The 13,679-nt window shown below is 40.8% G+C and overlaps 1 protein-coding gene across 1 annotated transcript; it reads left to right on the top strand.

The window, feature by feature from the left end:
• Positions 1-73: 73 nt before the first annotated feature.
• Positions 74-10,241, top strand: DNAAF8 (dynein axonemal assembly factor 8). Its single transcript, XM_088151005.1, has 8 exons — positions 74-758; positions 1,283-1,396; positions 1,892-2,410; positions 4,653-4,755; positions 5,397-5,538; positions 7,058-7,204; positions 8,428-8,523; positions 9,872-10,241. Exons 1-8 carry the CDS (start codon positions 630-632, stop codon positions 10,239-10,241), a joined length of 1,620 nt encoding a protein of 539 aa, XP_088007131.1. The 5' UTR covers positions 74-629.
• Positions 10,242-13,679: the final 3,438 nt, after the last annotated feature.

Raw genomic sequence — 13,679 nt, forward strand, 5'->3', positions numbered from 1 at the left:
TAGGGGAGCCCACGCTAAATGGACGTGGACGTCCTGCCAGGACCTCCGGGGGGGGTGGAGCCAAAGCCGGGAAACGCACGCCGTTTGAAATGCGGCTCGGGATAACGGCGGTTGAGGGACGTGGAGCGAGTGCGGTTGTTCCCTTGTGATCGGGAAGGGATCGTGTGAGCGGCTGGGCTACGGTGGTGGCACAAGAACGAGGCGGGATTCAACCGGAGAGCGGCTGCCGCCTCTGGTTGCCAGGGAAGCACCGAAGGCTGTCCCCGTTGCTAGGAGGCGGGGCTAATTGATGGACAGTTGCCATAGTTACGAGGCTCCCTTTCCTCCCTCCCTGTAGTTCACTCTTAGTTCATTGCCTCCAAGCCCTTCCCCCCTTTTTAACTGATGTAACTGAAACAAAGATTGATCATTGTCTGTCTGGTGCTAATGTGGTCTTGAGGGTCAAGGGCCAGGACTGGCCAAAGACCCCCAGTGAGACCCCTGTAGAACCGGCCCTATAGAAGCTCCCATATCAAAAATAGCATTTCTCCACTTGGATGGAATTGGTGTTTTTTTTTGCTGCTTTAGCTCCGTGCCTTTAATGCCGTGCACTGGATCCTAGCTCAGCTGGTACCCTGAGACCCCTTCGGATGGCATCGGGGGACCGAAACAAGGAAACGGGCCCCCCCCCTGACCTTCATGGCCCTCCCTTCCGGTGGGGAGCCCTCCTGTCTGCAATAAGAGATCAGATTCCTTCGATGGACTCTGATGTATCCTTGGTAATTCCAGTTCTATTTTCTGTTAGGTGTAAGTTATTCTTCTCAAGTAGGAGGAATTTATTCAGGCAGGAGGTGGAGATTTGCAGAATGATTAGAGGGGCATTCTTTGAAACTGTGGTACCTGTCCAGATATGACATTGAGAGCGATTGGATGAAGAAGCTGGTTTTCTCTGCAAGGCAGGCTACGATAGCAATAGAAATTCAAACGGAGGCCCTGTATTGTAAAGGTTTGGCTTAATTTTTCCCCCAAGAGCATCCATAACCAGATAAGAAAATTTAATGCTGTTAAATAGCACTATATTGTTTGCTGTGATTTGTTCAATCCTGTTTTATTTTTAAAGATCATTTCTAGTGACATGCCAGAGGCACTGGCATTATTCTTCCAAGGAAATGAGCTTAAGTTTACAATTTTGTGCTGAGATTAATGATATCCCCTAAAGAAACAGCAGGCAGATGTCAGTGTCATTTTTTATTGTTGTTGCTTTTTAACAAATTTCATCCAGTTTCTGTCTCCTACATGATAGGCTGATGGGGAGGAAGATGGGGAGCTTTTCCTCTTTCAACGAGATCAGCCCAACTTGATTCCTGACCTGACAGAAGAACTAAAAGATCTTCCACCAGAAGAATCACACTTGCAGGTCATTTGATTCTATTTAGTTAATTTATCTAATTATTCTATCTGGTTCTATTTAACCCAGAATTAAGGCTTACTTGGGCCAACCAGAAAATTCTTAAAGCCTTAAATAAGAGAGCTTTTTTAATTTACTTAAAAAGCTTCCCTAGCTTAAGTTCTGAACAAAATTCTCTGAATGCAGTTTTACAACTTACTTAAGTTACTGTGTTCAACCATTTTATAGATAAGCACAGTACATTGAAGCATAAACTAACAAATGGACTGGTTTTGCACAATGCACTAACAACAACAAAAGTAACCAAGGGTAACACTACCCAAGCATTACATGTTGTGCAAATACAGCTGCTAGATCTTTAACTTACCCCATTAAGTGTGTTGTATAAACATAGCTTTTATATGTGGCATACAACAACTGGGCACAAAGTTTCTGCATGTTAAGTTTTTCAAATGTGCATTATTGTTTATGGCAATGTAACTGGTGTTTCTTCTGAACTTTTAGGAAACATTTTCCTTCATGAGACATCCTCGAGAGATCTGGAATGAAGATCTGGGAAGTTCAGCCTTTCAGAATGAGAGGGTCCCTCTGTCTGAATCTAGGGGGGACCTCCTGCTTGACACAGGCCTCTTCAGATCTCAAACTGAAGAAGAGCCAAGCCGACATGCCATTAGTTCTTCAGAGTTCTTTATGAATGAGCAGCAATTTGGCGAGGGTATTTCAAGAGTCATCACAGGAAAAGAGTGGGATCTTAGGAGAGAGAAGAACACTCCAAATTCATCATCTGATATGTTACCGACCATGGAAACCTCACCTTTGTTGATGTTAGACACTAGTGAGAAGGAGCGAAGGAAGCTAATAGAAACAAAGATCCTTTCCAAAGCACCATTGAGACTCCCTTCTGACTTAAGTTATCCACAATCCCAAAATAAAAAAAATTTAGAAAGAATGGCAGAGGTAAAAAAGGAGGCAGCAGTTGTTTTAGCTGAACATCCCCAGGAACTGACATTATTTTGCTTCAAGGTATGGATGGGAGTAGGATCTTTTCTATCTCTGTAATCATCTGATCATCCAAGCCTCTGAATCTCCCTTTCTTTGTATTTGATAATATAATCCTCCTAATCAGCTATTATCATGAATAAAGGTGGAAAGCCTATGGATGCTAGTATAGCAATATGTTTATTTGGTATATGCTTATGTTTAAGTGCAGTGCAAGTCTTATTTTTCCTTCATAGCAACCCTGTGAGATAGGCTGGGCAGAGAGGAGTGACTGGCCCAAATACAGGTAGTGAACTTCTATGGCTGAGGAGGTATTAGAACCTGGGTCTCTCCACTCTCAGGAGAACAAAACTTGTTGGCCGAATGCTGCTGGTTAAAAGATGGTTGAAGGTGGTACAGCAGAGGTCTTTTGCCTCGTGGTGACCATGTAGCTTACCTTGCTGTGGCTTCTTTATGTTTTTTCTCTTTTGCGAGTGATTCTGTGTCATTGGGCATACTAGCAGAAGATAACAAGAAATTAGTGAAGGCCTCATGTCAGGAAGCAACAGCCCCATCACATGCACTGTCTCTTAGCCTCTTCCGTTCTCTGTGCGCATAGGAGGCCCTAGTTCAGTTCTCAGCATCTCTAAGTAGGATTGGAAAAACTCCTCTTGGAAACACTGGGGAGTGCCACTGGTCAGGAACAACAGCACCGAGCTAGGTCTCTAGTGCAGGGTTTCTCAACCTTGGCAACTTTAAGACGTGTGGACTTCAACTCCCAGAATTCCCCAGCCAGCATGGCACAATGACCTAGCCACATGTTAATTACAAGGCATGAAAATGTCAGTGTGCTAGCAGAACAATCTAATACTCCAGTACACATGAGGAGGAATGTTGTGAGTGACTAAGCCAGGCTTCCAGAGTTCCAAACATGCCCCAAAGCTGGACTTTCCTTTGACCTAGCTCTAGCAAAGCTATGTCTGATTTGAACTGTAAATAGTCCTGTTTCAGAGCTCATGAACGTAGCCCATTCACTGAATATTTCTTGGACTTCATAATAAATTTTTGAAGGTTTCCAGTGCATCATCAGCCTTATTTTCCTGTAGCTGGAGAGGATTTAGGTACCTCTGTCATGCTTCTTTGGAAAAATGCTTTAAATGTAATTTCTATTTATTTGCCATCTTCGTCTCTTCCCCACTCTGCAATCAGTGGATCTCTGGGGTCTTTGCCAAGTCACAGTTAGCTCCAGCCTGATGTGACAAATTAAGCTGGAGCATCTGATCAAGACCCAGAGCAAATTTTGCTATTTTAGAGCTGGGCTAATTTGGGGTGGGAGGATGGTCTTCTATTTCTTGGAGGTTTAGCAGCCAAGAACAACATTATGGTTTTGTTTTTTCAAGAGACAACAAATAGATGAGAGTTTACAATGGAAACAGCATTAGCTTTGATCACCAACAGTGTCTGAATCAGAATGAAAGGCTTGAATTTACATATTTGTTGCAACTGTGATGCTATTCAGCTGTAATTGGCAGTTTATGTCTTCAGAATGATGTACAATTGCTATTGTGGTCCTAAAGCTGTCAGTTTATAACACAAAGCTTGAGGCTCTAATATGAAAGAAACAGCAACACTCATTTCTAACTGTTCATATTTTGAAAACTGGCATTTATATTATCTTTTGCAATACATACTTTGGGAGCAAATGTTTGAGAATACAGCCAGAACCCTATTGAATAGCCTGGTAACTTTGATGGAGCCATATGCATTCTATGGTGCAATCAAGAGGGGGGGGGAGGGGGGTGTTGGACATGTTCCTAGTATTAAAAAGTGTCAGATAGATGGCAAAAACAGCTAAATTTTAAGGCTGAAAGTACTGAAAATAAAACTTGAGTGTTGGATGGATTGTTAAGATGTGAGGAATTTTTGCAGTGGCCCGAGGGAAAGCTGTTATAAAGCTTAATAAAAATGAATAAGAGTTATGTTTTAGACATGACTTACAGATTGTGCAAGTTAAAACTTTAACATCTTGTGTTAAAACAGTATACTTCCTGCCTCACAGGAGCATATTCCCACAAGTGTCCTTAACACCAATTTTTTAAACTTAAGTGGTCCCTCTCATGGCTGTGTAGCACTTTGAATTTGACTTCCAAAAGGTAGTTCAGAAAGACACATTTACTTTAATGTCACAAAAAAGTACCAGTTTGCACTCCAAAGCAGCTTTGGGAGATGAAATCCAAAGTGCTGGCAACCTTGGTTTTTATTCATTCACAAACTATTCTCCTTCCAGGATATTGAGAAATGGGATCTAGACAAAGTTCTCCAGAAGCTGGAGAGGCAAAGTAAGGCTACAAGCTGGCCAGTGGAAGCTGGATCTCCTTCTATGAGCCATGGTGAGTTCACAAAACATTAGAACTCACTAAATCTGCCACAATCAGTGGAAATGCAGCCGCATATCCACGGGGGCACAAAGTTCAGATGTTTATGTAGTGCTTTATAGTTATTCCTACTGTAATGTACTCAGATTCTTCTTGATTATTTTATCTTCCCCAATCTGTTGCCCCCCAGATGAACTTTAGCTTCAGCTCCCATAATCCCAGCTAACTTGATTTTACTGGATAGGGATTATGGGAGCTGAAGTCCACTTTTAATACAGCTGTTCAGTGGAGGTTATCCCCACCATTATGCATCTTTCAAATGTATAAAGATTCTGGAAACCTGGCTTCTGCAATATAATTTTATCTATGATAATACAACAAACTAAATAGCTGGCTAAAAGCTATTTGCATTTGCATGATTTTTCCCCCAGGTTCTCAGCTCTTTTAGAGGATGTGACTTTCTTCCAAAATAACTTTCTTTTTTCATTTAAATGAGATATGATTATCATAATACTTTCCTGTAAATAAGGATTTAAAAATGCTCTGTAAGCGAGTGAGTAATCCATACTCCTCTCCTGATGGGCTAGACTAAGAAATGAAGATATTGACGTTCCTTTTCCCAGCAAGATTAAGTAGTTCTTCTTTCCCACCTTCAGAAACTTTCAGGGCTGTGTCCCAGTCAAGGCTGATGGGAAAACTAGAAGAATTGTCTCGTCAGCAGTCAAAGGCATTTTTCTCTCACTGCCAGAGGTGCCCTCCCAAACATCTCAACCTTGACCAATGCCGGGGGGATGCGAGGTAGGTCTGTTCTGTTGCCTTGACTGGAAGCATCATTAGATCTGCCCAAAGTTTCTTGCTACTGAAAAAGTGTTATCTAATACTTTGGGAATGCACCATATTTTTTTCCAGGCAATGTGCCATACCTTAAGTGATGCTTTGGAGGTACCACTCCAAAGGATAGGTGAAAGTCAAGACAAAGAAATAGAGCCAGGACAAAAATTGAATTTGATTTGATTTCAATTTAATTAAAATTCAGTGCCATATTCACCTCAATGGGTGACAGCCCTAAGCTTAAGATGATTTTTCTCAAAAGGAAAATTAAGCCAAAAAGAGTTGACTGAAAACACACAAAAATCCCTTGGTTCTTTCTGGGGTTGTTACCTCCCACCAATCTGGACATTTTTCTTTTTTGTCATAAAATGCATTTTTGGATGTACACCCTGGCCAGAAGCCAACTCAAAAGAAAAAATAAGAGGCATGATTGGGACAACACAAGTAATTATTGACTCATGGAATTCATTGTAACTGATTACAAATGACCTATAAAATAAGGTACTCCATTTTGTAAAATTAATTGATCTTTCCTGCCTGTGTACACACAAAGCAAGCTCAAACTCATAGATGCATACAAGTTCACAACATTCACAGAGAAAGAAAGACTAGGAATCTGGTTACAGCAACCATTGATCTGTGAATGTTTATTCCTGAGAAAATCCTGTTGGACTGACTAGCTCTTACCCCCATCAAATCCCTTATTAGCTCTGTAGCTCAGGGAGTGACCTTGGACCAGTCATTCCTCCTGAGCTGGTTAAATGCTGGAGGTGGACCCACGTCACTCTCTGTTTACAACAGCCTCACTGGTAATCGGATTATTTCTAGGCACAATTCAAAATGCTGGGTCTGCAAAGGCCTACGTGAATTGGAAAAGGGTTATTTGGAAAACCGCACTGGTCTCTCCGTTTTTAATACTTCCAGGACAGGTCCTCCTTTACTCAGTCTTTCCATTGGAGACATGGATGACAGGGACATGGAAGGGGTCTTTGAGTAGTTTCTCCTAAGTTCTACAAGTCTCTTCCAAGGGAGGCCAGTCAAGCTTCATCTCTGTAGACTTTCTCTTAGCAAGGGAAGGTTGTATTTTGACATTTAGCTGGACTTGGTACTCAGGTTTTAATCTGAGTTGTGCTTACTTTTGAGTAAACTAGAATAGAACCATGCAGTAAAACTGGTTTAATTACCATCATGTCCTCTTACCAAGAAAAAGAGCTGATTTGTGATGATACTTAAAATTCTTATAATTTCTTGACCAGCTCAAGGTTGCATTTTTTTTTCTTTTTGCTGTTTCTTGGTTGGAAATGATTATGTTAATCCAGGTTTGAACTAGACTATACTGTGTCTGTTTTGAACACATTGTGTAGGGAGATGCCATCTTAGCTTGCGTGCTAAATGAGTGCAATGAAATGATTATTGTAAAAGTGCTTCTAATCCATTTTTGAGGGAGAGCAGATATTGCAACAGTGAATGTCATTTATGCTTTCAGAGACGTTTCTGTCCCAGCACCAGTAAGAAATGATCTGAGTCAGACTCCAGCAGCTCTGTTATGTGCTCCAGAGCCCCCGACCGTGTATATTGATTTAAGGGACACCATATCTCAAAAGCTCAAACCTTTGGCTGACGAAGCACCAAGGTAATTAGCAGTGTGTTGCCTTGCAGTAATCGTGGGACCAGAAAATGCTTTTGTATCATCTAAGATAGGAGTTGCATGGCCATGAGTGACTTGGGGCAGAGAGGGCACACGCTTCAAAAAGAAGCTGTCCAGGCCAAAACCTAAATCTGATTCTTTCGCCTTTCAATTGAAACTTGATAAGAAGAAAAATACATAAAGTTATGTTCTGATAGAGCAAAGGCAGTTAAGATTTAGAAAGGAGAACAGATGCAGCACAGGGCCACAGGGAATGAACCCCTATCTGAGATATGAAAAATAAACTGATTTTTAAAAATGTGAATGCCACTGCTTTGTTCCTATCATTCAGTAATTGAAGCATAAGGCTGGAGGGGACCTCAGAAATAATCTAGTTTAAACCCCTGCTCAGTGTACATTATGTGGTTTTCATCAACCCCAGGTGTAAGCAATAGCCTGAAAGCAGAAGACAACATTCATGGGCTCATGGCTGCAACATCCATCCTGATTTGGGATTGTTTTTCTTCTTCTCCGCCCCTGCTTTTTGTAATATCCCATCTAATGAAAAGTTCTAGAGAACCTGAAAGTTTGCACATTTTGCGGTCAGTTTGGTTGATTCTAATAAAGTTACTATCCCAACTGTGGATTTTGCTGTTGTTTTAATGGATCAGTATGGGCTACAATTTCCTTTTGTTTTCTTTTTTGGGAACTTAAAGGAGCAACATGAAAGGAATTCAGATTTGTTTACTATGCCCGTCTTCCAGAGACTCCCTGTAAAGGCAATTTCAAACATATTAAAAAAAATCTGAATGATAGGGTAGATTCTTTGAGGTAAGGCTAAAAGAAGCTCTTCTGAATTCTGAGAGCTGCTGCTTTTTAGAGCTGGATTCTGATGAAAGAAAGGGGATTATTTGTTTTCTACTTGAGAGTGGAAGCTCCTGAGTTATCAGCCTGCAAAAGGCAACTAAAATCAGCTCTAGTAAGACAATAGGAATCAAGAATTAAGAAAAGTCTGTTGTAGCTTGTAGTAAGCAAACTGGCTTACTCCTACTGTAGCATATTTTGAATATTTGTTCCAGGTAAGATTTTTTAAAAACTCCCAGTGCTTATTGTATTTGATGCCAAACGTTGCTTTGCAATGAATGCTCTTATCAGGTCTATAGTTGTTGTTCTGGTAGGTGGCCACCGGTAATAAAACAGAGCAATCAGATTTCCCTCTCATTTTTCAGCTTGAGTGACAGCTCCTCTGATGACGAGGAAGATATAAAAGTGACAGCCCAAAGCAAAGAAGAAGGGAGCAGGAATGAGTTTTCCCAGCCATCACGGTACAGATGAGCAACAGTCCACATGTTCATGACACAAATGAGCTATCTTCACAGCAACAAATCCATTCTGCAATCACACGGGAAACTAGTTGATCCAGTATGACCTGACAAATACCTTGACTTTAACTACCCACTCACCCATCTTCTGCAGTTATTGCTACATTTTTCCTGGCTGCCAATTTGCTATTAAATGTACCCTTGATTGAGTGCTCTGGACAACCATAGCTCTGTTGGGTAGTCCCTATATGAAATGTCTCTCTATATACCAGTTTATCTCATTTCCACATTACTTTTTTAGGAACGTGAACTCATGTAAAATGTGTCTCCTGTCCCTAAGTTTCATTCAAGGTGACCTTCTGGGGTATTGTCATTTTCTGCTCATCTTATCAATCCAGGGCCGCTGCCTCTAATACTGAATGCAAGTGTTAATGGTCAGTGGGAGGGAGAATGAAAACATACATACATGCATAAAAAGAGGCTAATGAAGACTGAGTGGGTCCATTAGCCATGAAATGTTGGATGTAAGTTGGAAAAGAAAAATGGAAGACTAAGAAATGGAGAAAGCCAGTACTGTGTTCCGCTTGTACCCAGTATATTTAATGAAATCCTGGAAGAAGGCATGATGACTTCTTAACAATTCCTGTTAAGAAATGTGGATATATGTCAGCTTTATCTGTCATTGATGCATTGATTGTCCAGTCAAACTAACTTTCCCATCGTTCAACAGGCTCTAGATCAGTGTTTTTCAAACACAGTCCCCAACATGCTGGCTGGGGAATTCTGGGAGTTGAGGTCCACACATCTTAAAGTGGCCAAGTTTGAAAAACCCTGTGATAGATAGAACTGTTGTTCCCATCATTCAGAGTCAACGCAGCTCCTTAAGAAAAGCTGTACAGTCAAGCTCTTCCAGTAGAGGCCTTTTTAACAACTCTGGCTGAATCAAAACTTTCACCTAAGAATAATATGGCTTTGAATGGTTTTGGCTTAGTGTGATGTGTGAAATCAGCCACTGTAGTTTGAACTAATCATTTATGGCTTAGTATGTTTTGTGAATTAGGTCAAAACAGCTTGTTCAACAAACCATGATATAGTATACAGAACTGAGTGCAATTTCTGAACCTAGCCAAAACATTTGCAGTTGGCTTATTAATTAATTAATTAATTAATCTTTTACTTGTCTTTTTAAAGGGCTGCCCTAAGTTGCAGACTATTGCAACAAGCCATCATTATATCATAGCTTTGCATGATGTGTGAACTAAACCACATTGTTTGGTGGGGGGTGTTGTTTAACATGATGTATAAATCCAACATGCTATGTCAACCAAAGCATTCTCTCTCTCATTTCTAGGGAAAATTGCACTGGGAAATGTTTTCTGCTGCAACAGCTCCGAAACTTTCGAAAAAGGATATCTCAATTGCCAGCTCCTGCACCAGACAAAAGGAGCCAAAATCTCCAGAAACCTGACCAAACTGATCTGCTGAATGTCAGAAGAAGGCAGAGTCTGAAACATCGGCGTCAGTCCTCAACGATGGCAGGAAATTTGGAGTCTAATGCAAGGAATTCCCTTCTCATTGACTGCACTAAGGGTGCAGCTAAGCCTTCTGGAGAATTCCAGAAAGAAACCAAGGAAGAGACACATTCAGAATTGCCTCCAGATTCTTCTGCAAAGAAAGATGCCAAACACTCAAGGTATTGCATGAAAACGCTTGAAATATAATTGATTTGCTATGTACTTCCTTTCCTCCAAGAAACTCAAGAGAGCAGAATACCTTCCCTCTTTTAGTTCTGTCACTAACTGGGGTCACTCATCATGCTGAACTATACTGTGGTTTGGTTTTCCTTTGCATGTAACACAAATCCAGTCATTGTTGTTTGAAAGTCATGTTTTGGACCTCAGCATGAGATGGCCAGTGATGGCTTAATCATTCAGTCTTTGTTAGACCAGTCATGGCTTTAGCATGATTTCTGAACCCAGTCAGTGGTCTTGAAAACTTCATGGCCAGTAGGAATTTGAGTCTGGGCTTCTTCATCAGTTTGAACCCAAGGCTCCAATCATTACATGGTGCTGGCTCTTGGCAATAATCAATAGCATATTTATTTCAATTTATAATCAAAGACCATTGGACTTGGGTGGCTATTACATTTTAAATAATTTGAAAGTTATTTAAATAATAACATGGAAAGGTCCTATAGATCTTTAAGGTGAAGTTTATGCATTGCCTTCCCATGTAAAGTGGTTTGTTTCTAAAAGATACAAGTCTCTTCTCCATTCTGTATTTTGCAGGACTCTAGAAAACCAGCAGGAAAAGCAAGTAAAAGAGAAAACAGTGAAACTGAGGTTCCAGGAACAGCTGGAGAAATCAAAGCCACAGTGCTCCACCGGTGGGAAGCAACCCATGGCTGAACAAACCCCCATCTTGTTCCATACGGTCAGTACATGGGGGGTTCCAAAGAGGTTCCTTTTCTCCAGGGATCTGAAACTTAATAAGGAAATAGCCGGGAAGAGTGGGCCATAATCTAGAGAGAGTAATCCTCAGCCATCACCAGAAAGGCTCTATCTCTGGGGTTGTCTTTGGAAAATATGGAGGCCTGCCCTGTTCCCTCCCATTCCAAAATATAGTTTCCAGCTGAAACTATCCAAGAGGATCAACCCTCTTTCCTCCACTACCTCTACTTCCTCAAGTACTTTTTCAAGTTATCCCCGAATCCTCACACATAAGACAAAATGGCCTAAGATTCCTCACCATAGGTTGTAGGAAAGGAGCGGCATGGGGGAAGTTGAATCAGTCAAACATGTATATTTACACTGTTCTTTTCATGCGACCTAGCATGAGGATTTAATAACACCTTTAATTGTCAATAGTCACAGACGTTCAGAAGAGATCATTGCTCTTCTCCTCCCAGCCAACTGATTTAACTATGATTTTACATCCTATTTATTGTGGAGTTATAGTCCTAACTATTTTGTATATTATCTGTGCCATCCTAGTTTAGTTTCTTTGTGTATGTCCGGGTTGCTGATAGCATTGTGGTCTCTGACTGTAAATAAAGCTGGTCTAATGGTCCAAGAACCTCCAATGTGACTAGCTCTTGTAGAGAAGTGAGACTAAGAGAAGGATCATGGTTCTGTGTAGTATTTTACTGAGGTACCTGGGATTGATTGAGTGATTGATTGATTGATTGATTGATTACACCACCACCAGTTTTATTTCTACTTCTTTGGAGGCGGGACCAGCACTTCGGCTACTCATTTCTTACAAATCCAATGAAAATCTTCTGGTTTATCCAAGCACATGAAACTTATTTGTCTTCTTGTAGATATCTGTATGATTTTAAAAAAAATTATGGTGACGGTGTATGAGCCATCTCATGTATTTTACCTGGATGGAAAAGGGGGACACTGCCCTATTCTGGTTATGGATGAATGCATTATTTCGAAATCTGAAATTCAAACACCAACAAAGATAGGTTTTAGGTAACAGAAGCATGTAGCTAAGTGCAAAGGTCTAGGAGCAGTAGCTGAGTTCTCTCTTCTTGCTGCCTGGGCCATACTACTCCCAAACACCATTCTGCACCCATGACTGAACTTCACAGGAACAGACCTACAAGCATAGAAAACAAGCACATCAAGGGGAAAACTATTTAGCCTAGTCTTCTTTCCACATGATTCTCTTTTTGTTGGTAATTGTGTATTCATGTGACCTGTCTTCTCCCTTTTCCACTCCTTACATCATAAAAACAATGCAGCATGAGCAGAGGTTATACTGTCTCAGGACAAGATCCATCCTCTACAGAACAAGGATCAGCAATAAGAAGACACCAAGCTAAAAATGAGTGAATGTTTGGCCAGTCTGGTTTTCCATGTAAGATCTCAAGGGCACCAGGAATGTTGGTCATTAAATACAATAGCTTCAACATTTGCTAGCAAATTCTCCTCCTCTGGCTAGGTCTTATCTGAACTTGGAATATAGTGTACGAGTCAATTAATATTTATATAGGCGTCTCAGCATTAGAACCAATGCATTCAAGTGGTTTACAAGCACTGATGGGAAGGCAGTTGTGTTCTTCTCCTGTGGCTCCCCAACAACTAGTACTGCTTGTGATTCAGGAGGTCATATATAGCTACCAAGACTGTAGTGCAGTATCCATTGATACCGCTGTCTTCTATGAATTTGCCCCATCCCTTCAAAATCATCTTAAATCATAAAAACTAAAATGAATATCATGGAAAAAATCTATGTGGTCGCTAAGAGTTAACAACAACTTGATGGCACGTAATCCAATCAGTCAAAATGAATTTGTTGTCATCCTCTGCCGTCCTCTTCTCCTTTTGCCTTCAGTCTTTCCCAGCATCAGCATCAGGGTCTTTCCAAAGAGTCCCAAAGTATCTGAGCTTGAGCTTCATTATCAATCCTTCCAATGAGCAATCAGGGTTGATTTCCTTTAAGATTGACTGGTTTGACCTCCTAGCAGTCCAGGGGACTCTTAAGAGTCTTCTCCAGCACCACAGTTCAAAGGCATCAATTCTTCAGCGCTCGGCCTTTTTTATGGTTTATGGTCTCACAGCCATACATTACTACTTGAAAAACCATAGCTTTGACTATGCGGATCTTTGTTGGCAAGGTGATGTCTCTGCTTTTTAATATGCTATCTATATGAATATATGATTTAAAATTCCTGGGGCTTAAAAAATGAGATCATTGACCATAATAAAACACAGAAGTTGGTTTTCAGCCAGGGTTGAGAAAAGTAGTCTTCATGCTCATTCTTTCTACTCTTTTCATCTGTCACCTGTCCAGCACTTCCACCAAGCAAAATAGTTTTGAATTCAACCCTAACTTTCAGTGTTTTGTAGCAGCCCACTTTTCTTTCATCTGCAAGTCTGATAAGCAGACTCCTCATTCTGTCATTTAAACCACTAATAAAGATAGAATTCTTTCCACTTGAATACTGTGCCAACAATCAAACAATTCTATGTGGCTTGCAATCCGTGCATGACTCTTCCCTTTGACGGATCTTCATTCTTCATAAACAACTATTAATAAATCATTTCAAAGGGAAGATGAAGAGGCGTCAGCAGTCCCCATACAGCTGTCCTTTTCAAGATGGGCCTGAAAGATGGTCTGACAGCAATGCTTTCTGTGTCTTGGATAAG

This window comes from Python bivittatus, unplaced genomic scaffold, assembly GCF_059951505.1.
Source record: "Python bivittatus isolate LINGU-HERP-01145 unplaced genomic scaffold, Pbiv_v1 ctg000640_np1212, whole genome shotgun sequence".
In the NCBI taxonomy this organism is placed as follows: Eukaryota; Metazoa; Chordata; class Lepidosauria; order Squamata; family Pythonidae; genus Python; species Python bivittatus.